Source organism: Stegastes partitus, unplaced genomic scaffold, assembly GCF_000690725.1.
Source record: "Stegastes partitus isolate 25-593 unplaced genomic scaffold, Stegastes_partitus-1.0.2 Scaffold1896, whole genome shotgun sequence".
Classification (NCBI taxonomy): Eukaryota; Metazoa; Chordata; class Actinopteri; family Pomacentridae; genus Stegastes; species Stegastes partitus.
In genome coordinates this window covers 81,419-104,378 of record NW_007579627.1, presented here as the reverse complement: position 1 = coordinate 104,378, position 22,960 = coordinate 81,419, and the positions used below count along the sequence as shown (strand labels likewise).

At 46.1% G+C, this 22,960-nt stretch overlaps 1 protein-coding gene across 1 annotated transcript in view; it reads right to left on the bottom strand.

Annotated features, from left to right (window-relative positions):
* Positions 1 to 22,667, bottom strand: part of LOC103373052 (protein spinster homolog 2) — a 32,686-nt gene extending 10,019 nt beyond the window's left edge. Inside the window, exons 1-9 of the mRNA XM_008302851.1 lie at positions 22,533 to 22,667; positions 16,221 to 16,372; positions 12,880 to 12,946; positions 10,095 to 10,234; positions 8,455 to 8,607; positions 7,983 to 8,172; positions 5,655 to 5,720; positions 5,054 to 5,152; positions 1,383 to 1,546 (exon numbers count right to left, since the gene is read on the bottom strand). Of these exons, the coding sequence (XP_008301073.1) occupies positions 1,383 to 1,546; positions 5,054 to 5,152; positions 5,655 to 5,720; positions 7,983 to 8,172; positions 8,455 to 8,607; positions 10,095 to 10,234; positions 12,880 to 12,946; positions 16,221 to 16,372; positions 22,533 to 22,652 (1,151 nt within the window). The 5' untranslated portion in view covers positions 22,653 to 22,667. The remainder of the gene's footprint in view (positions 1 to 1,382; positions 1,547 to 5,053; positions 5,153 to 5,654; positions 5,721 to 7,982; positions 8,173 to 8,454; positions 8,608 to 10,094; positions 10,235 to 12,879; positions 12,947 to 16,220; positions 16,373 to 22,532) is intronic.
* Positions 22,668 to 22,960: the final 293 nt, after the last annotated feature.

The window sequence follows — 22,960 nt, the reverse complement described above, 5'->3', positions numbered from 1 at the left end:
AATTTATTTACAACTCATCTATTGAGCATTAAAATGATTTATGACAGACTGATAAAGCTCTTAAATGACTTGTTAGATACGACTAATAAACCCTGTCAGCTCAGCTCTCAAGCAGAATCCCTCTGATGCTGATCTTTGTACATCTACGTATGTTTGTGAAAAGGACTTTCCAGTAACTGTTTAATATCTGGACTTTTGAAGAGCAGCTCTGTCCTGCAGCGCGTCGTGTGAAAGTCAGAGGGGTTGTGGTCAGATACAGTTTGCGTGAACGTGTGCCATCTGCCCACAATGTGCAGTGATGTGGTGCGATAGCCTCAACCACAGAATATCTATTACTGGCACGATGGCAAGATCTCTCTTTTAGTCATTGTTCTGCTTTTTTTTTTTCTTGAAGTGAAACCCAACAGAAGCTGCAGCCTGGCCGACTAGTCGCTATGCACAAGACTGTTTGTTAATATTACACGGCGGGGATGTGAACACACAGCTAATATGGATAAAGCTGGAGTTACACAACGAGGTGAAGCCACTGGGGGAGCAGTTCACAGGATTCTTTTGCAATTTTTACACTTCCTATGATTAGAAAAACGCTTATTCCGACAAAGCTGTATAAAAATGTTTGTGAGGGGTTTAGGCGTGGGAAATGACCACAGGGCGAAGACAAGGCGGCTGCAGACAGACCTCAGACATCAGACTGCCATCCTGTCTAAAAATGTCCCTCATCTTCAGCAGGAAGGAAGTCATTTCTGAGAGCGCTGGCACCAGGGGAGTAGGCCAATGTGATAAAAAAGTAGGAAAAAATAGTCAGAGAGAAACAAGAAGTCGTGTCTCACCCACTGAAAGAGGATGAGTGTGTTTGTTTTAGCCTTTTAAGGCCATGGCCGGCTCCTGTGCCCTCTAGTTCACGTCTTTGGTGTTTGAAAGGGGAAAATCTGAACGCATGAATGAGAGGGGCGGGAGCTGGTAAAAGTCTAAGTAAGAACACTTTAACAAATTGATGGCTAGAACAGCTTGTGTCAGCTCTGGAGCGCTTTTAGCTGACTGGGACTTTCTACTGGCTCGAGGGCCTTTCGAAGTCTTGCGGGGTTGGCACCGCTGTTGGCATCACTTGGGCAGCTCGTCCCTGACTTGCGTCAAACTCGCGGCATCGTCCAGAAAAAAATGTCTCTGACCTCTTTTTGTCTGCACTGCACTGAGAATAACACCAACAATATCGCTGCTTCTTCGGCTTCCTGCGCCAAGGTGACGTGGTTTGGATGTTTGGAGCTCTTACTCAGAAAGTCAGCGGAGGACGACTCAAGTAAATATTAAATATTTAAAGAATGAATGACTAAATAATAAATGAAATAATGACGAGTTATTCAAACAATGTCTGAGTCACTTACTGTTTCTCGGCCTTCTCCCTGTCATCCAGGAAAAACAGCGCCGTGGCCAGGAAAAACATGCCCCCCAGCACGATGATGAAGGGACAGAGCATGAGGGCATAGCCCAGGCTGAGGAACCGCCATAGTGCTGACGTAGCGTAGCTCTGCTGAAGGGCGTCGGAGATCTGCATCCAGGCCAAACACACAACGACACCCCGGGATCACCACACACACACACACACACACACACACAGTCACAAACACAAGAGAGGAGAGATTTTATTCGCTTTAAGTTCTTCAAACATCCTGTCATGCTCCAGCACACTCACAATAAGCTCTTCACCGCAGCGAGTTCTGCCCGTTTCATCATAGCAACAGATCAGCCCGGCACACAGCGTGATGCAAGACGCCCTGTTTTTGTCTTAAGCGAGGCAGGATTCCACGGCTACTCGCTCATCTTGCCGTTGAAAGCGTTCAGTCTGTCGCGCTGAGGAAAACAACAGCTGGAGCGTGGTGGGTGTGAAGTGACCATTCCTGCCTCCCAGCATCAGTCATACGGCAGCTCTCAAACAGCCACGGATCGCTGTATTGACAGTCGTGATGGAAAGGAGGCTGCTGATGGTAGCTTTTAGCAGATTGTGTGGAGGTATGCGCAGCAGCAGGAACAGGCAGGGGGCCTCTCATCTATGTGTGAGCCTGAGCGACCATAGGTCACACTGGCTGAAGCACATCGATTCCATGTTAGCGTCAGCAAGAACCAGATTCTCTAGAGGTGGAGAACTGCTGACAGAAGGATGTTGGAGGGAGACTGTGTGTGTGTGTGTGTGTGTGTGGTCACGTGCATGTGCAAGGAGCGTGCACCGTAATGAGGAGTGATTACAGAAAGAGAAGGACGGTGGGAGAAAAATATAAAATGTGAACGTGTGACAGAAGCGGTCCAGCGGCTGTGTGTGGTCAGTGCAGAGCCTGTTTCGTCAGGTACAGCAAATTGCCTGCAACCTGCAGAGCACGGCTTAGCTAAAAATACACAGAGTACTGCTGCATGTCTAATTATCGAGCTAGAAGGCATTTCTTGGAAGATTGCTGCGAGATTGTCCCCGGCGTTCCCCTGCCACCCACTCTGCCTGTGGCCATGTCCTGCTCATACAGTATAGGAGGAGTCCATTATGCGTTTCTCAGGAGATTCTTAAGTGACAACTGCCTCGGTCTACGTGCTGATGGAGGCGACTCTTGGCTCAGGTTTTTACACAACAGGAACTGTGTGGCATGTGGGCGCTTCTATCTGCAGGCCTTCCCACAAGAACCGACTATGGTGCTGGAAATGCCACACTGGTTGTTCTGTGTCCAATTCATCATCTTCAGCTCTGTTTGTTGCACATGTCGAAACCCTGAACCAAAAGTACTGACTCACCCGCTCACTTTCTCTTGTGGTTGCTTAGCAATAACAACTGGTGAGTTTTTCTGGAGATTCTCTACTTTGCTCATTCACAGTGTTTGTGGCGGTCTGCATGGGCCGATCCGAGTGCGTCACCGCGAGTCCATCACACTCGCGTGCTAAACCTCAGCTCAGGAACCGAGGCGCTGAGCTCTGACGCACTTGGAGCGTTCTGGGCCTCGCCGGCCGGGGGTTTGTGGAGGAGTGAGAAACCCCCGGACATTCGGCGTGTCACTCAGAGGGGAGTCGTGACCCCGGAAGCTGGACGGATTAGAGCGGGGTGACTGGCTCACCGACGGGCTGCGTCTGGCTGATGCTGTTTGGCAGCGTCTCGCTGTGTGTCGGCATTATTCTGACATTTGGAGCTCAGACTTTGATTATTAACACTACCTCTCCTTTTTCACAAAGGCAAGGTTCAAACTAGTGCCACAAATATCCATCCATCCATCATCTCTACACCTTAATCCTCACTAGGGTCATGGGGGGCTGGAGTCTATCCCAGCTGACTCAGGGTGAAGGCAGGTTCACCTGGACAGGTAACCAGTCTATCACAGGGCTACACTTAGAGACAGACAACCAAGCACACCCACATTCACACCTACGGACAATTTACAATCACCAATTAACCTCAGCATGTTTCTGGACTGTGGGAGGAAGCCGGAGAACCCGGAGAGAACCCACGCTGCACGGGGAGAACATGGAGACTCCACGCAGGAAGATCCCGGGTGTCCTCACCGGGACGCCAACCGGCGACCTTCTAGCTGCGAGGCAACAGTGCTACCAACTGCGCCACCCTGCAGCCCGCCACAAATATCACTTATTTAAATACCAATAATCTTTTTGATGAGCTTATTTATCGTTTAGTTCATCAAATATCAGAAAACAGCAAAAAAGTTCTCAGAGCTCGCGTGACGTCTTGATTAAAAACGATCGAAAGCAGAGAAAAGCTTCACATAATTCTCCCATTTGAGAAAGAGGAACAAGCAAATGTGGCATTTCTTTGCTTAATAAATTCCTAAAACCATTAATCAGTAATCAGCATTGCCTTTGAGCGGTTTCCTCTGGTTTGACTAACTGCTACAGCGCTAACGAAGCCTTGACATCAGACTCAGGCTCAGTCACAGCATTATTTGTCTTTTTGTGTCAGTAGGAAGTTTGTACAATATAAGATGCTTTATTTGATGTGCAGATACAATACAGTGCCAGCCTCGGAGCCCTATTCCCAGAATCTGGATCTCTTTACTGATCAGTCTTTTGAAGAGCTCGCCTTGTAGTTGTAGGTAACTTGCAGCTTCTTTTATCTGCCTTTGACAATAGTTTAACATTTCCATTTAAGGAAGGAGAGAAAAAAAAAGAGAACAGTTTCAAAGCAGCTCATCAGACAGCTGCGTCTGTTGCCAGCCTGTCAGGCCCTGACAGAGGATCTCCAGGATCAGTTTGATTCACTAATCAAAGACTTCCTCTGGCTTTTGTTAACACAGACTAGGCTGCGAGCCAGAGGCGCGACAATAAAACACAATGCAAACACGGACCGGTGAGGCCATCTTTTCTCTCTCTGCGCTTTATTGGCAGCAAAGTGCATCATAAATGTAGATATAAAAAGTTTGAAGTGTGATATGAAGTGCGGCCATGTGTCTATGCAGAAGAGCCCACTTTGCTCTGCTGCCCGTCCAGCGTGCTCGTCTACAGAGTGTTTGCCTCCATGGAGTTACTACTGAACTTCAAAACCGTTCATTCTCCATCTGAAATGAGAAGAATGCTGCTTGACAGTCGGAGGTGAATCCTGTTTCACACTCCACTGAATAGCAGCCAGCGCTTGTATTCTGGCCTCCTGGATGCTATTCTTTGGGTGTATGAGTGCAGTTTGAAGGGTGGGGGGGTGGAGACTCTGACCTTGGGAGGCCCGGCGTCCCAGTAAGGACCAGTCTCTCATCTCTTGACCAATCAAACACCGTAACGCCGGCCCCTCCTGGGAACCGTGAGATTTACTAGAAAATGCCACTGACAGCCTGAAGAGCGGTGGTGAAATCACGACTCTGTTCACCAGCTCTCCTGAGACGTGTGCTAAAAGCTCCTCTTGTACCTCACTTTGCACTGGCCTACTTAAAGCGAGAGCTGACTGGTATCTGAATGCGTCGTGTGTGTGTGTGCATGAATGGGGCGTTCCAGATTTACGACCTGGGCTAAATCTTAAATATATTCCCCCTTTCACGCCCGGATCAGTGCGCGGACGGAGACGCTGTGGGGAGAGACTCACCAGGCCTATCAGGTACGGACTTCCTGCGTCGCCCAGGAGATGAGAGGTGAAGCTCTGAAAGGCGACCGCCGTGGCCCTCCGCGTGGGAATGACGACAAACTGCAAAGAAGAAAACGTTTAAAAGCGATGAAGGAACAGAGGTAGACAGACTCACTCAGCCGAGTTAAAACAGCTCCTGCAGACGTCAATTATGCACGCAGAGCCCACCTCATCGGGTCAGGACACCCCAGGCGGACCTGTCAGTACCGGCCTGACTGCGTCTCCACATCCTCACCGCAGTCTCCAGCCTAATTACAAATTAAGGAGCTGTTTTTGGTAGACCCACCTTACTGGAAGTCTAATTTCATGTGGCTCACTGAAGCTCCTGTTTTCACCTCCAAACACCAAAACATACAGAGAAAAATGGCTCCCCTCTGTTTGTTTCCATGAATCAGTCAAAGCAGCAATTACCATCCCCACCCGAGCTGCAGCCTACGAGGTCCACTCACACGTTTCCCAACTCAGAACTGCGTCTAATTGGATGACCGCCATTTGGTATAGCTTTGCTGTTGCAGGAATTTCCAGTGACCCAAAAGGATAAGTATAGGTTTGCAGCGCTTACCATTAAAATGTCTGCTGTGATGGCCCAGTTCAGGAAAAGCAGCGTCTCTCCGATAAAGATGCAAACCTAAAATAAAGAGGGGAGAAATTTCACATTCGGCGTTGCTCATTATGACGAGCCGCTGAACAAAAACAAGTGAAATAACATGAAGCCAGCAGAGGAGGCTGCCGCTAGTGATACTGCGTGTGGGAATCCACGGCTGGGGAAAAAAAAAAAAGCGCTTTGGTTGCGGTGGTTCTGAAACATGTTATTATACCGGGGCCCAATTATACGTGGATGTGTAGGCCTTCATTTTGGTCCCGCTGAGCCGAGTATTTAGCCCACGAGCTGAAAAGCAGCACAAGATGATAAGAATTGTTTTTATTCTTGTCAAAGCTTCGATGTGGAAAACATCCTAACACTTGCCAAGATGGGTCCAGCTGCAAGATTTGAATTTATGTCCTGCATGTGAGGAGCGGGTGGAGCAGCAACTTTAAATAACAAAGTGGAGTGTGTGTCCATGCGGGCTACTGTATGTACACAGGTTGGCAGCAGCTGGTGTTGCTGCTCGGCCACTTTCTCAAAAACAGACCCAGAGGGATCTGGTTGCAGTGGAATCTGGTGTATCTGTGTTTTGCTGGTTTCATCTAACGCGGTCTAACACGGCCGATTGATGTGTGTTTCCTGCTGGGGAATAACCCTTCTGCTGAAGTGCCAGACCTACAGTAACGTACAGAGAGCTGCAGGAGGAGCCTGACAGCGGGGATGTAGACGGGTCTGTTCTGAGAGCTGCGAACCAGACACCGTGACCGACACGTTGCCTCGGAGCAGAGCGAAGCCCAGCCTTTCCTCAGATTAGCTACGTGTTGACGGGACAACAGCTGCGAGGGGTCAATCGGCCTCGACAGAGCAGCTCCGACCGCTACAGCCGCGTCACGCCTTATAATGTGACACATCTGTCAGCTCTTTGCCGTGAAACTTGAGCTGATCACTTACAACTGCTGCCGTACTGTAAGATGATTTAATGCTGTACAGTAGAGACGAAGTGTTCAAAGTGGAGCCTGGTGCCAGTTTGAGGGCCGTAAAATCCTCCATAATCTGCTCTTGATTTGTTTCCAGTCAGTTATTGCTGGCTGTTGATTTTGTCTGTTTACAGACAACAAATACTTAAAAAAAAAAAAAACTCTATCTCTGTGATTTCTAGAGAGATTGAAACCAGGTGTCACTGGACTCCGTGAGAAAAAGGTAAAGCCTATTTTTGTAACGCAGCAACTGTATGAAATTGAGTTGGACAGATCTGTATTCATGTAATTAATAGGGACACTTCCGCAGCTCAGCTCTAATTGGCTGAGTCATGCTGCTGTCCAACACCTGATAAATGCGTCTTTGACCTAATAGGAGTTCATATAAATCCCACTTCATTAAATCAAGTCAATCAAATCATTCGCTTGGGAGATGTGTTGTTTAGCAGCTGTCTGATGCCTGCAGTGTATTTACGTGTAGAATATTTAATTAAAATAAGCCTTTTTAATTTCTATGAATATTTCTTTAAAAAAAAAAAAAAGAAATGCTATTTTGGTTGTATATGAGCAGGCATTATTGCTTCTGGTAGCTCCACATCTCAAACACGACTTACTGTAAAACCACCTCATAAACATGTTGTGAAGAACTCAGAGTGGATCAAGTTCAAAAATGCAGCAGGAGAGCAGACCTGCCAGCCAAGGTCACATATTTAGGATATGTTTGCTAAGATCCTTTACACGCATGGGAAATATTTTCCAGGTTTCCAGCATTATTATCGGCCCATTTGTTGAGAGTCAGTTCCTATTCCTTTGTCACTGATAAGAGTGAGAAATGACTGCTCGGTCAGCCCACCAGCCCACAGTGCATTGTTTCAGGGCAGTGATTGTAAAGTTGCACCCTTTCCTGCTTCACAAGGCAATTAGGCTCACCAGCTCCACGCTCGTTTGCACTGAGATTGTTAACTTTTGGCCTGGCGAGGTATTAACCTCAGCTACCTGCAGCAGCTCCTGAGGCCATCTCAGTGTAACCTGCAATTAAAGCTGTTCTTAATAAGGAGCAGCACCCACTCACTGCCTCCGAGGCCAAGAGGAGCTGGCATGAGGCGAGGCGTCCTCTTGCTGCTTCATTCAAACGTTAACGACAGCCCAATGAGCTCCAACAAAGCTTTCTCTTGTCAGATTGCTTAGCAGACTTTCTCTTTGTATTCAGGCTAATTTAATTCACATACAAACATGACTGTTTATCAGGGGGGGACACTTCTGATAACTGCTGTATCAAACTTCCTCAGCTCCAGACATAACATATACGAGGGTTACTGGGCCTTACGTAAGCTCCAACAATGCTCTTCTTGGCCACCACAAAGATGAGGCAGATGAAGATGGCAGAGCCCAGCATGCTGACGGCGCACACCAGCGGGTCGGCTCGCTCGGTCTTCTGGCGACACAGTCGTGTGGTGGCGGCTCCTATGACCACACCCAGCAGCCCCGTCACACAGGTGATCGCGCCGAAGATCAGGCTGGTGGGAAAGAAGCAGCATTTCATTTGCGAGTTTTAAATGCGTGTAACCACTCCGGTGAAGCTCATTGATGAAAGGTGCTGAAACGCTGAAAAGAAAAAACGTCCGGCAGCGCTTTAGTTTATGATGGCCCAGATCCAGATCAGCCCTGTTCATCCAGATTTCTGCCTGTTATACACAAATGATGCAGGTAACTTTGAAAAGGTTTCATGTTACACAGGTTAAACAGAAGCAGCGGTGCCTTCAAAGCCAATGCTCTGTGTTCAGTCGGTGGCCTCTCACCTGTCTGTGCTGCTGCAGATCTCCTTCGTGCAGGCCTCTGCCGTCTTCTGCACCACCTGGGCTCTGGCCAGGTACAGAGGAATCCACATACCAAACGCACCTGTGGCAAAGGACACGGCCGCCGACGCCAGGGAGGAGAACACGTAGCTCCGGCTGACCGCAAAGAAACACAAAAGCAAACAGGTGATTATCTCGGCTTATAAAGGACAAAAAATAAACAACTATTGCAGAGTTTCCAACGCTTCACTTGCTCTTTCTCTTCGTAAAGCTCATCCGATAACGAATGCAAACAGATGATAAAAAGGAATCTGTGAGAGTATGTGGTTGCACAAGGCGGCTGCTATCTTGGCTTGAAGCAGGTTAATACTAACTGGTAAGTACACTGAAACGACATGCAGCCAAGGCTGGCAGTTTGATGCAGGAGACAAAAATAACACGTTTTCCGTGCTTCCATAGGTGCTGAATGTGGCAGACTGTGTGCTGCTAAAAGTCTCACTGAGCCGGAGATGTGGTTGCTCACCTCAGACTGTTCCAATAAATCCGCACGGCTACATTCGCTATATAAAGTTGAGAACGTTTTTAAAATAAATGAAGCCCGCAGGCTGTGTAATAACAAGGGCCTACAGTGTCATGGATGCAGCTCAGCAGGACTGCAGGCTGCTGGAGACGGGATGCTGCTGCTTCAGTGTGTCTTGTGGTGACATTTCCACGCATCTAGCGGCAATTAAAGGCTAATGACGAGCGAACGCGTGCAAATAAGCGTGCATGTTTGAATAAGGCTTTAGGATAATTTTCATTATGGATTAATCTGCCAATTATTTTCTTAATTAACACTTGGTCTATTAAACATGAGAAAATGGCAATTTAAACGGCCTGTAGCTGATGGTAGTGTTATCAAACGTATTCAATTTTCCGTCATGTTAAGATAAGGAAAGCAACAAGTGAAGAAGCTGGAACTAGCAAAAGGCACCGTTGCTTGAAAACTCTCTTCAAGTCCTTGTCGTTGATTTAACCTCGAAAAACTGAATCAAAGTTACACATTAAGAAGGAGTCTCCATTCAAATAAGCTCCTCCTGCATTAAAACTGCTTGGATGTGTCTCTGTTGCTTCCTGGTGTTAGACGGTACAGATCTTTGGGTGAAGTTCTAACCTCGCTCTGAGCTCACTCATCTCCAGTTGCTGCAGCTGGAGCACACCAGCTCACACACCACTCTGCTCAAACGCTGTAAAGCTGCTCGACAATGGTGAGCTGTAATAGTGGAGTAACTTGGCCATGCATGTTCAAACTGGACAAAGAAGAATAACGGTAAAGAAAGCATCGAAAGCTTGTTTTGCTCATCTTATAAAAACCTCCGTATGGACACATTCACATAGCAGAGAACTTGGTTTTCACCAGAGCAGGTCTTTAAAAGTTTATCACAATAGTTCACAGACTGTTTGAATAATCAGCCAGTCCTTGCAGGTCTTATTGAACCCCACACCCAGATCCCATTCACCAGGTTGAATTCATAATTACTGCGTCCCTATCATCGTGCATGGATCTTAGGGATCTGCTGGGAGAAAATTGAAAATGGGTTTCGGGGCTGATAGCCAACTTCCCAAACGTTGGCCTATTGTCTGCAGCTGATCACGGCTCTTACTTCTTGGCCAGTGCCTTCATGTCACAGACCCAGGAGGTTCGGGTCTTGATGCGTCCCATCTGGTCAGCGCTGCCTCTCTTCGGCTCGGGCACAAAGAGCAGGATCAGAGTTCCCGCTGTGATCCCTAAAAGTGGGGACACCTGACGGGACGAGAAATGAGACAATCAATCAGGCCGAGCGCAGTTTAGGGAGACCTGTGAGGGCTCAGATCCTTGTTAACACATCACAGAGGGAGCGGCTGGGGGGCAGACAGTAGGCCCAGCACAAAGAACCGAGTGTTTACAGTCTGAATGGATGGCCACTGTGTTTGCTGCGTTACGCCTGACATCCTATACAAGCCCTCTGAAACGCAGAACATTCCCTTTGCTTACTCTGCTGGCACACTGTGTGTTTATGTGTGGGCGTGGGCTTGTCTCTGAGCAGAAGCGTACACGAGTCTAAAAGGGCCTTTTGGCTTTGAGAGCTGCTTTGTGAGCTCTACGCCAAGGTGAAAACCTCATGAGTGCCCATCTGCCATTATGTTCACCATCACCTTTATGTGGTAGCATGTTTGCACCTGTGTGTGTCTGTGTGGGGGGTGAACGGAGACAAAAGGCAGGACGGGATGAGGATTTGTTTGAACAATACAAATTGCACACAAAAGCAAAACCAATTTCATATGTCAGGGGAAATTCATCATATTATATTTTGCTGCTCATAAAAGCTCATTTATATGCGTAAGTACTGTGTGAGGCAGCGTTTGTGTTCCTGTGTGTGTGTGTGTGTGTGTGTAATTTGAGTTGTTCACAGAGGGAGTGATTCTGTGTCTGCTGTGGCTCATAACGTGACTGATAATGTGGCTCAATGCAGTGGTTCTGGTCTCAGAAGTGTACAGCAGCGCCGATCGTCTCCTTTCCTACATCGCGTCTTCTCTGCAATCTTGTGCAGCGACTTAATTGGATCGACGTCCACATCACAATCTTATAATCAGAGCGAGGCAGCTTGATAGAAGACAGAGTTCGTCTCGCTGAGGTGGAGAATAAATATTTTTTGAGCTTCATAATCATTCAACTCGACACGAGGAGCCTGCGACCTCTGAACCCAACTCCCACTGGGCCCATTACACACTTCCTGCAGCCATGGTTTGCAATCATATCAATTAGCTGCTGCCCTCTCCTGCTACTCATTTCTGTGCATCTCCCTTGTTCCTTCGTACCATCCATAGTTTCAGGAAGGTGGCTGGAACACGTCGGGCGAAAACAAACGGAAGCGCTGCAGTGTTTTTTCCTTAAGGCAGGATGCTGTCGCACAGAAGCCCTTTCATGTCTTGGTATTTGTTTTCCTCTGCATGCCACACCGATGATTAATTGGCTTTGAGACTGTTTTATTGGAATGTCATTGTGACTGCTTTGGAACAAACTGCCCCGCTCTTTGTTTTTTTTAATTTAATTTTTTTTTTTATTTTAATGCTCCACCAAGACTATAAAAAACGGAGTTCCTGCCCAGCGAGCGGTCATGTCCAGGAATCTGCTCCACAGAGAGAAGCTCTTCCTTTAAATGTCATAAGAAGAGTCATAAGTTGTTTTCAGGATTATAAAAGTTGACCCTGAAGTCGGCGGTTCCTGGGGAGTCGTGTCCGGGCTTTCATTGGTTCTCTTCACTACGGCTGGTATGTCTTATAGAGCAGTTTACGTTTTGTCTCCACTGCTGAGTGGAGTCCCAGTAAAAACACAGCAACTGTGATTTATGCTCCCGATTTAACACCTGTCTCCTCTAAAGTGAGCTACCGCAAGAAAAAAATAAAATAAAATAGTCCACTCAGGGTATTTTTTTAGCGATACTCTATCAGCAAATTTCTACAGATTTCTCTGGAGAGTTGAAATTAGCCGTTAATTAAAGGGGATCCAGGTTAATGCTCTTGGAACACCTCCGGGGCATTTTGCGAGTGAGAGCGTAGTAACAAATGTGGCTTTGTGCCGGGTCACAGTGAAGCCCGGCTCCTCCGCTCAATCACTTCCTCTCAGAAGAGCTTCGGTGCCATTTCCAGTATTTGTTTCCTGCTCCTTCAAACTCTTATTAGGGCTCAGATGCTATAATTTCTCTGTACTTTCCATTGCTGTTTTGAAAATATTGCTGAAGCAGATGCTCCTCGTTAGCTTTTTTTTTTTTGTTCTTTATTGATGTGGCTTGACCGAGCATAAAATACACCACCGACAAGTGTCCTGGAACATGTGTTTGCCTCAAGAAAAAAGAAAACAAGAGCAGAAACTAATGACATTTGGTTTTGCAGTGAAAAAGACAACTTGAGGAAGTACTAACACCGTGGGTTTTTTTTTTTTTTTTACTGAGGCTGACATTGATCCTGCCTCACCGGAGACGACCTCCGTGTGCAAAGAGCAATGAAAGATAAATGTGTTTACAGCCGCTGAGACAGAAGCAGCCAACACCAGCCTTGATCTGTAATAAAAATCCACTTTCCTTGCTGCAGCTGCTGAATCCAAAGTGAACCTCTGCAGCATATTACTCTTTTTGGTTTGAAGACGTTTGATGTTAAAATTTTGAGAAACATGTTGTTCTGAAGGAGGCTGGAGGCAGAGCTGATGCTGATGTTTGTAGAGAGGCAGCCGCTCTGTGTTCTGTCACTTCCATGTAATGTCAGAGTCAGAGTCAGTCATGTGCCTCTGCTGCCACCACTGACCCCCCTCTGACCCCAGACCCACAACAAGCCTCGCAACTCCAACATGTAGCCGAGGCTTGTTGTGGGTCTGTGTGTGTGTGTTTGTGTTGGAGTCTGTGATGCTCTTACCCTCAGCGCCCAGTGCCAGTCTCCTGCAGCCACCTTGGCGCTGGAGCCCAGGATGTAGCCCAGCCCACTGCGGAGAGACACAAACATTGTGTGTTAGCGACACCAAACATCACACGTGTTGCTCTGATCCTGCTCCACTCAGGTCTATCAGCGCACATTATATATATAAAGTAGGTGAGTCAGTGTCATGAGTGAGCCGTCTGTCATTTCCATCACTTAAGCTCACGCCCACACCACACACATCCTGTTGGTAGTCTGATTAAAGCTGAGCTGAGTGGTTGTGTACTTGACATGAGAAGAACTTGTGACGCGTTACTGATCAAAGCGCCGGCAGCAACTTGACCAGCCGGGTCTATTTATGGATGTGTGATATTTGTGCTTTTAGTCACAAAAGTGCAGGTGCAAAGTTACCGAGCCAACAGAACACAGTGTCGCGCTGCCGTCGGGCTGCAGGCTGTGCTGTCACTGCGAGTGAATGTCACTGCGGTTCACCTCAGCTCGATGGTGTTTTATGTGCCATAGAGTAAAGTAGGTGTGAAATGTTTGAGGGAAATGTTGCTCGACCAGATCAGATCAGCTAAGGGTGGCTGTGATGAGTCTCTGCTGCTAGATAGCATCACATAGTAAAGCCAGGCAGCTCTGAGCCGCTGCTGAATATGTGGGCATCATCTACGAAACAGAAAGTTAAACAAATGCTGGTTGGTTTTGGATATTTGTCTATAATCGCTTCAGTGACGACAGAATCCTTGAGAGGAGGTGCTTCCATATAGAACACAAGTGATTCAACCAGAATGACGTGACGGTCTTTAGAGTTACCACATCTCAACTTTAAATGAGAGATTTCTCAGCATTGTTCTTCTATTTGAATATTTACCAGTAACATCAAAACAGCTGTTGTCACAGAGGCTGTGGCTTTTGAGCAATGTAATGCATAAAGAGTTTGATCTGCTGCACAAAGCTGTCTCGACCCAGACTGTCATCACTGGAACAATTTTAGGTGATTCCATACAGTCTAAAAAGTAAGTCAAGGAACCAACTACCACCACTTATTTAAAGGCATGACTGCATTATTAAAGATCTAATTTGCTGATTTAGATTAACCTTTTAAGTCACAAACATTACTTTGATGGGTTGGGTTGACATAAAAACATCAGTAATTGCATCAACTTACCATTGGGTGTAATTTAAAAGCAGATTTCTGTGAGTGTAAACTAAATTCAAGTTGATGAAACTTAATGAAATTGGCCCTATAATTACATTTTTCTTCACCTTATGTTCAGGACTTTAAGTCGCCTCCTCGTCTGCAACAGATGGTTAAGACTGTAAATAAATAAGACCTTTGATTGTAGCTTAACCTCCTAGCTCGCTGTAGGCTGTTGCTTAAACATAATTTCAGTAGAAGCTGTCTGAACTCAAAGGGTTGTGGTAATGTTTTTGTTGAGCCCAAACCTTTGTTTTTAGAGTGTACAGGGTTCATTTTGTACACAGTCTTTGGGTTTACTGATTGTTATCATGGAATCGTGGAGCTCAGATCATAGTTAGTCTGCTGGTATGGTGGCTAACTCACCATAAGTCAGACCATATTTTTGTGAAACCCCCCAACGTACTACTAAACAGAGTAAATAAGACAAAGACTGGCTTAACACTACATAGCTGGACCACAAAGCAGGTGTTCATCTGCCATCGCGGAGCAAATTTGGGTTTAACTTCCTGCCCAAGAGACCTGAGGTCGACCCAAAAGTGCTGCAATTTGTGGACAACGCTTTCTACCACCTGAGCCACAGCAGCCCACAGCGCAGTCTAAAATATCTGTTTGGAAGCGCCTTAAATCGAGGGAATATCTTCTGGAAGAAGGATGTTGATGCCACGAGTCGACTCCTACAGAAAGTTAGAATCTGTGCCAAGAAGCACCGACACCGCGGCGTAGTCCCCGAACACTTCCAGAACACCCGGGTTGGTTTTTCTTTCACACTTGGACCTTCTCTCCACAGTTTGTTTAACACTGTCTCTGTAGTGATTCAGTGAAAGTCAATCAGACCTCCTGACTTCTCAGATTTCTGGTGTGCAGAGCCTCTGGCCAGAAGATTCTGTTTTCCATTAGAATGAGAGATGAGAGCGCTAGATTGATGATCAGATGTAACTAATGACTTTCTCAGTGGGTTCTTATCAACGCTGGCTGCTCGGCATGTTTAACTGGTTTTATACACACACACATGCACTCAGCAAACGGGGAAACGCTGGTGCTTCCACCGTCAGTTCTCCAAAAATAACAGTGCAGCAGTATAAACAGGCGCAGACAGCATATGATATTCCAGTGATGACTAACAGCTAATCTTATCGGAGTCCACCCAGAGAGTGTTTGGAAAGTTCAACACCAACAAATCAACTCCAACATGAAAAACAAGGCCCGCATCAAACACCAGCGCGGACCAGAAACACGTCTGCGGGGCCGAGTTTGAAAATGTTGGAGAGCAGGAGAATCCATTTCCTGCGAGTCCGGTCTGATTCCTGAGGTCATTTCCTGGAAACGGTCACAACAACCTCAGCAAAGACAAACAAGCGTTGGACTGGATAGGATGTTTAACTGAGGCCCGCTCTATCACCTTCCATTGTCTGTGTTGCCGGGCAGTTTACAGCGACCCAAACACGCTGGCGAGTCATAACAGGAGCACTCAGAGGGCGCTTCAGTCCTTCCTTTCCTCATTTGTCTCCAATCTGCCATTAAAACTGATATGATTTGCACATTAAATTGCTTATATAACAGTCCATCACTGCGCTTCCTTTCGCAACAACAAATTTAAGTGGCAGGTTACATAAATACAGAAACCTAATGCGATGTTTACAGTGTCGGAGGCTCTGCAGCATGCCGAGGACTGAAGACATCGCAGCAGCTCAGGCACATGCTGCTCAGACCTGTATATCACCATAAACCCCGAGTGACTCCTGCTCCGCATCACCGCCACATTCATCTTTTATTACGTGCTTTTGTTTGTTTTCTCCCTGTGGCCCTTTTTCTGATTGAATGAACTGAGAAGGCTGGAGATTTGGGCTTAATAATACCTCCCACACCCCCACAGCACATCTCCGACAGAGCCTCCAAACCTCCTGTGAGGTTCACCAGTCAATTGAAAGTTCCGCTTTTCTTTCTGAGAGAGAGAGAAAAAAAAAAGATCTCGATAGCCTCTCAGTGTGAGGTTGGGTTCAGTTATCTATGCTAATGCTCCTGATTGCTTTCAATTTAGCCCCTGAAGAACATAGTAGATGAAATGATTAAAGGTTTTAATAGCACAGCTTCATAAACAGATCATATATCTGCTTCTTGAATCCAGGCTGGCTCTTACCTTCCCAGGGGGATGGCCAGGTAGAAGACGGAGAGCATCATGGTGCGGCTGTTGTTAGTGAACAGGTCTCCTATGATGGTGGGAGAGATGGAGGAGTAGCTGGACTCTCCGATGCCCACCAGTCCTCTGGAGAGCACAAACAGCCAGTAGCACTGCAGAGAGACAAGGAAACAAAGGAGGATTCTGAGTTTTGTCATCCAGCTCTGCAGAGAAACTTCTGCTCTGAGCGTAATGTCAACCCAGCTGCATTTTTATCCACCGATATTTCACTGGCTATGTACACAGAAAGGCAACAAATCAGGAGAAAAACCAACATTAGGAGTCCTAGTAAAGCACTGGGCCACCGAGTGCTGCCAGATCAGCATCAGTGCTTCTTAAAATTGATTCTGCAAGTCTGTGGAAATCTACTGGAGGGATGATGATGGTGGACATCACTCCAAAACCTCCCAGCTGGGTTAAGATCTGTAACTGGCGACAACAGATTGACAACTCTCCATAAGCTTGAAGGGATCACTCAAGATGAAAATGTTTCATCACAGGGAAAAGGTGAACCCTTAGAGCATCGCTGTGAGCTGGGACCTTCTCTAGGAGGACCAAAACCTTGATGCCCCCACAGCACACCAGAACCTCTCAACTCTTTGTTTAGTTTTCACAATAGTTAGTTGTAAATACCGATAATAAATGCTAGATCATTTAGTCCTCGTTGGTTCTTCATAAACATGTGCTAGTGTGGATGACAAGGCATATATAAATGGCAGACACACCTCTTCTAAGATATTTATTGACCAGATAATCAGTTCTGGACACTCCCAAAACTGACGTACAAGACTGAAAAACAGATGAATACACATGCTGGAATTTACCAGCAGCTATTTCTTCATTATTGAGAATAAATGACAGTATCGCCATGGTGCTCATCACACAAACACACCAGGATAAACACGGGAGTGTGAAGAATTCCAGAGAGTCGGTGGAGGTTATCTTGATTAACTGACAAACATAAAACACTCCTGGAGTTGTGAAACAGCATGACGTCAGCACAAAGGAAACCCTAACGTGTCTAATGCGATTCGGCTCTATCGAATTAGCGCTCCATATTATCTTCTACGAGACGTACTGAAGCCATAAATACAAAGATGCAAACTTAAAAGGCTTTATTAGGAGCTTGTGCGCTGGCAGAGGCACCTGTGTAGGCAGCTGGATTGTTAACTGTTTCCATGGCAACCACTACTCACTAGATACGGACTCCCGTGTTCTGCTCGCGAAGCTGCAAAGAAATCTGGTTCCCCCACACAGTGGGATGACGCAAGCATTGGCAGATAAATTGCCTCTGGTAGTCCAATGAGAAAAATGAGTTGTGTGGACTCGCTGACATTGTGAGAGTTTTCCTCCTTATCGGGTCACAAGCTTTACATTATGTGGAATACCTTTTTATTTCCTCCTTAAACATATGCATGAGCGTCGTGGGCCGTCCTGAGTCGGTGGCGTGTGTGTGTGAGCGTGATAAGGCTGCACTCTGACAAAAGAGATTAATGAAGGCTGTAGGTAGAGCGAAGACGGCAACCCGGCGCTGACCCGAGCTCTCAGCCGTCACTCCGGGCTTTGTGCTGGTGGATGGGACGTCGTGTCACGAGGTCACGCACAAAGCCATCAAACATCCTCCGGAGACTGCAGCACACACACCTCGCTGTAAAACGACACTCAGGGGATGCATCCCAAAAAAACAACAGCCTCTCTGCTGTGGAATCCTCCCATATTATTGTCAATAACGTGTTTACAGTCGGCCCGTACTGTTCCTTCAGCATTACTATCGTGTTTATGATCGATCACCAGCTGAGCTTTCACTGCTTTCCGTCTTTGTGTTTGTCACATTGTTCAGATGATTCACAGACGGTCTATTTTCTGCCTTTCATGGCCTGCTGTTTAGTGGGATCATGATGGCAGATCTTTTTGCGTGTGCGGTCGCCGGACTATCATCACCGCTCGGAGCTGAATTGCTACTAAGCAGTGTCAACAACAAAAAAAGCTCCAAGCAGCGAGGCCAAGGAGGCACCACAAAAATTTGGTTTAGAAACTGTAAAAGCTGATTGAAGACTACAAAGAGATAAAAGACACGTTAAGGAAAATCTACACTTGTCAGCTGTTTTCAATCTGTTTTCAGGGAAGACGTGTACTTAGTGCACCAGGGTGCAATGAGCTAAATGCTAATGTGAGCGTGTTAAAAGGACAAATGTTTAGCTGCTACACGTTCAGCACGTTCATTATCATATTTTAACCTGGTAGCTTGGCATCACTGGGTAATTATCAACTAAAACACCTGGCAAATACCAACTACTATCATCATATTCATATATTCAGAATTCATGTTTTAGATACGGCATATTTAATAATTGGTTTTACATATCTTAATGCACGTAGATAGTTTCTTATCGTGTACATCAAAAACAGATATTTATTTATTAGGACACACAGTTATTATTATTACCATGTATTGTGTGACACACTGATGAGACTTTTCAGGTCAGATATTCATCCCTCCTTCGTTTTCAGACATACATTATTACATTGCAGGAAGGTGCTGCCTCATTCACCGCCCACTTCTGCTTCACAAATAGAATTCATGAGTTCCCTGAAAGAAGATGAAGCTGGACAGCGACTGCTGAGCCTGACAGCAGTGAAGCAGAATTCTTTGCTTCTTTTGAATGACATTAAATTTAACAAGTCTGCATTTACATGCTGCCTCGGCCTCTTTCTGTATGTGAGAGTCACTGGAGTGTGGAGGAACCTTAACCCTGAAGAAGGTCGAGAGTCATTAAGTTAAATATTTGTGGAAGTGACAGTTTTCACATCATACAAACTCTCAGCCATAGATCTGTATAATAAAGGCTAGACGTCTTAAGGCGGCGTTTCAAACGGGATCACCCTTCGGCCATCTTGATTCGGGGCAGCTCTCTGGTGGAACCTGTGGTACGTGAAGGAAGGTGAGCGATCTGCACAAACGTAAATACTCTGATCTCGCTGGAATCTTGACGGATTTACAAACGGTTTGGTTTCATAGAAACGTTATTAACGTGGCTACAATTCAAATTACAAAAATACAAATAAAATACACAATAATTAAAATACCAATTGTTATAACTGCACCTCTGACGTTCATTACAAACCAAACCATTTGAAAATCGGTAGAAAATTGAGCAAGTTATGGTTATTTAAAAAGTACATGCACCACTACAACACAATGTTATGGGTGAGTGAGCTGACTGTACCAAGATGGCCGCCAGTGTGGCCGTGCGATCCCATTGGCCGGCAGCGCGGACGAGACATCAGCCTTTATTATACATATCTACGCTCTCAGCTGCCTGTTTTTTCTACGTAGCTCAACCTAACACAGTCTAATACAACAGTGCTTCCATAACAGCTGTTTTCATAAAGTTCTAATTGAAGCTTTGTGTCAGAAACATGTTTACGCTCCTGTTAGAGGACGTACAGCAGTTCACACAAAGAGGTGCTTTACTCATTTATGCTACTCACATTGACCCTCATCCTACCAACATTAGTAGTAATGCAAGTATTGTAACTTCAGAAACAAATTACTATTATTATATTAGCAAAGTTACAGTTAATTTATTTATTGTTTAAAATGAAAATATTCACGTTTCTTCAATACAAATTGTAGCTTTTATTCCAAACACATGTCTCATTATAAACTTATTTGCCGTCCATTGATCCTGGTATCATTTAGTTTGGTGAAAAGATTATTGTTCTGATCCTGGACAGAACACAACAGATCAGCAGAGAAACCTTCACCTGCATCAGACTTCACGTTTGGAGAAGAACGTGATCCTGACGGCTGCTGACAGACACAATCTGACGGCGTGTTTATCTTAGTATTCATTCTGTTTTCTGCCTGTTTTCCTGCTTCTCCCGCCGCCGTCTTGTCTCGGTTTCCCACCGGTTGCATCATCTGATCTTCGCCGTCCTTCTGCTCACCTGCATCTATTTCACTCATCAGCGTGCTCGGTATTCACGCCACCGTTCTACCATTAATGAGCTGTCCAGCCATCCGGCGGTCCGATCCCAGTGTCCACACTCTCAGCTTTACATATCTGGGGCAGATATGTCTGAGTGGGCTTACAGCTGTCACACTGTCAAGTTCAAGAGGAATGTCTCGCAAAAAAGTTTCAGTCCTTTATGCACACTTTCTGTAAGTCCACCTTTCCTGAGGGCATTACTCAAAGTTCCCAAGCAAGTATTAAAATAAGGGAAACCAACCCGAACGTTACAAGAAAAAAGAAATTTGCATAAGATCATTAAACTTGCTGAAGTTGCCCTAAAATTCTTCAGATGTAGAAAAAGTTTTAAAAGAAATGTAGCACAGAGCATGTTATGGGATCATCAGGGCTACATAACATGCTGCTGCTCACGTCCTTCCGTGACCATTTCGAGTCCTTGCAGCCGGTCCATCCCTTACCAGTGAAGCCGGCGAGGGTTTGGTGATAAGGCGTCAGGGTGGAGGTCTGGACTGGGCCTTAGTCCTTTTGTTCTCGCCTGTTTTTGACCTCTGCTCGCTAACCTGGAATTTGATTTCTGCTTGATCCCATTGTCCTTGTCTGCCTGTCTTGGGAGTGTGTTTGTTCTCAAGCGACTACAAGTGGACTTTTGCCTTTGCTTTTTCTGACTCATGCATCTGGGACTACTTTCAGAGGTGTGACACTGTTTGACATTTACGCCGGTGGTAGCGATCAAATCGTCCGGCTATAAAGATAATAATCACCAGCGAATGATGAATTGTCCGATAAAGAATAACAGCTCATCTGTCCGTGCAGCCAGGACTCATTATCCTGCTGTCACACTCCCTATATTTATGAGATAAGACTGAATGAAATGAGTCACGCCGTTCATCAGAAACAGGTATAAATAGAGACGAACCTGGACATAGAAGAAACTGCTGACATAAATCAGAGAGTCTGCTGCATCATGAGACATTTGGGTTTTCTGTTTACAGTCAGGTGCAATGAGCCACTAGCACGTCTCAAATTTCAAATTACCTACAAGTTGTGATTTAGTGACGACAGTTTGATGTGGTCATGCAGAAAAAGTTTTTATTACGTAAGACCTGAACTGAGGATGTGCTGTGAATCCTCCCCGAATGGCCCAGAGTGTCTTAAATGCGTAATGATAGGACTCAGTTGTAAGTGGTCATTAACATTTCACTACATGTCATGTCTTTCATCTCTCATGGCGACAGCGCCGTACTGCTGTTACATAACCACCATCTACTCTCGTCTCGTTTGATTGGCACACTCAGGAATACGTCTGAAGGCTGCAGTTAAAGTGCAGGGCAAAGGACGGCGGTCGCTGAGGATCATCTCCGTCTCCTCATCAGCAGTCAGCGGCCTCTCTGCCATTTGTCAGAGGGGAAGAGGACCTTAATTTTAGCTTATCCATAGGCAGCCTGAATGTACTTCCTGCTTAGGCAAATGGCTGCAATCTTGTCTCTCAGCAGGCGAGTCTATAGGGGATTTAAGTCAAAGGACGCCCTCCTGGGACCGTCAACATCTCCGAGCTGTCACTCCCTTCCACAGCTCAGGGCTGCAAAGCCATGGCAGTGAACAGGCTTACTCACTGGAGACGCCACACTGCGGGACTCCATGATGCTGCTCTGCAGACATGCCATGTGCTGCATAAATTTCACTCACGGAGCTTTTAATGCCACAGATCCCTGCCAGTGGAGAGAGACCTCAGATTGTCATTCTGTTAGATTTCTATTACAAATGTCCGTCAAGTCTGTATAATGAGGTCTGCACACCCCCACATATACTCGCACACGTCCACGAGCAGAGGCTTTTACTGTAATATGCTGTCTGCACTCAGCGGGATACCCCGTCCCCCACACCGACGCCCGCCAGAATAATGCTATTGCTTAATGCATGCAACACCTCCTACCACACAGGAGCTTTTAGAGATATCAAATCTAAATCCACTTGTCAAGGGGCAGGGAAACAACAGAGTCTTATCTTCTAAAGTATTGTAATTGAGACAACTGTGAGGCATGGGCCTTCATTAGTTGATTGGCTGAGAGCCAGTGAGAGAGAGAGAGAGAACGAGGGGCAGGGAAGGAGACATAAAGAACGTCTACAAAGGCAAAGCGGCTGTCTGACTTAACGAGCGTGTCATTTCATTTCACTTGCCTTAACATCGAGCATATCATAACAGAATAATTAGCTCGTCAGCGTATAGGGGGAGCAGCCTAATAGAAAAAAACACTGCAGCTGTTGGACAGTCGGCGTCAGAGCCGGAGCTTTGTCGTACCTCTTTACTGATGAAGGAGCTCAGCAGAGTAACAATGGACCAGAAGAAAATGCCACAGCTCAGGATGACCTTTCTGTTGAAGCGGTCGCCCAGGTAACCAAAGATGGGAGCTGCTACCATGAAGCTACAGATGAAGACTGTGGAGGGAAAAAAGAGAGAAAATGTTACTTTGGATTCACTGACAGAAAACACTTGATGCAGACGTGTACATTCATGTGGATTTCATTATTTGAACTACAATGTGTTGACTCATTGCACTTCCAGTCGGACCGAGCCAAGTATTTCAGCTATTAAGTCAAGACCTGTCCAGATCAACTGTGTGATACGAGTCAGCCAGAGACACAGTGAAGGACTGCCAGAGGACGTCTCCACTCCGACCAATTAGGTTTCCATTATACCTCACCTATACACTGACTACAAGAAACCCG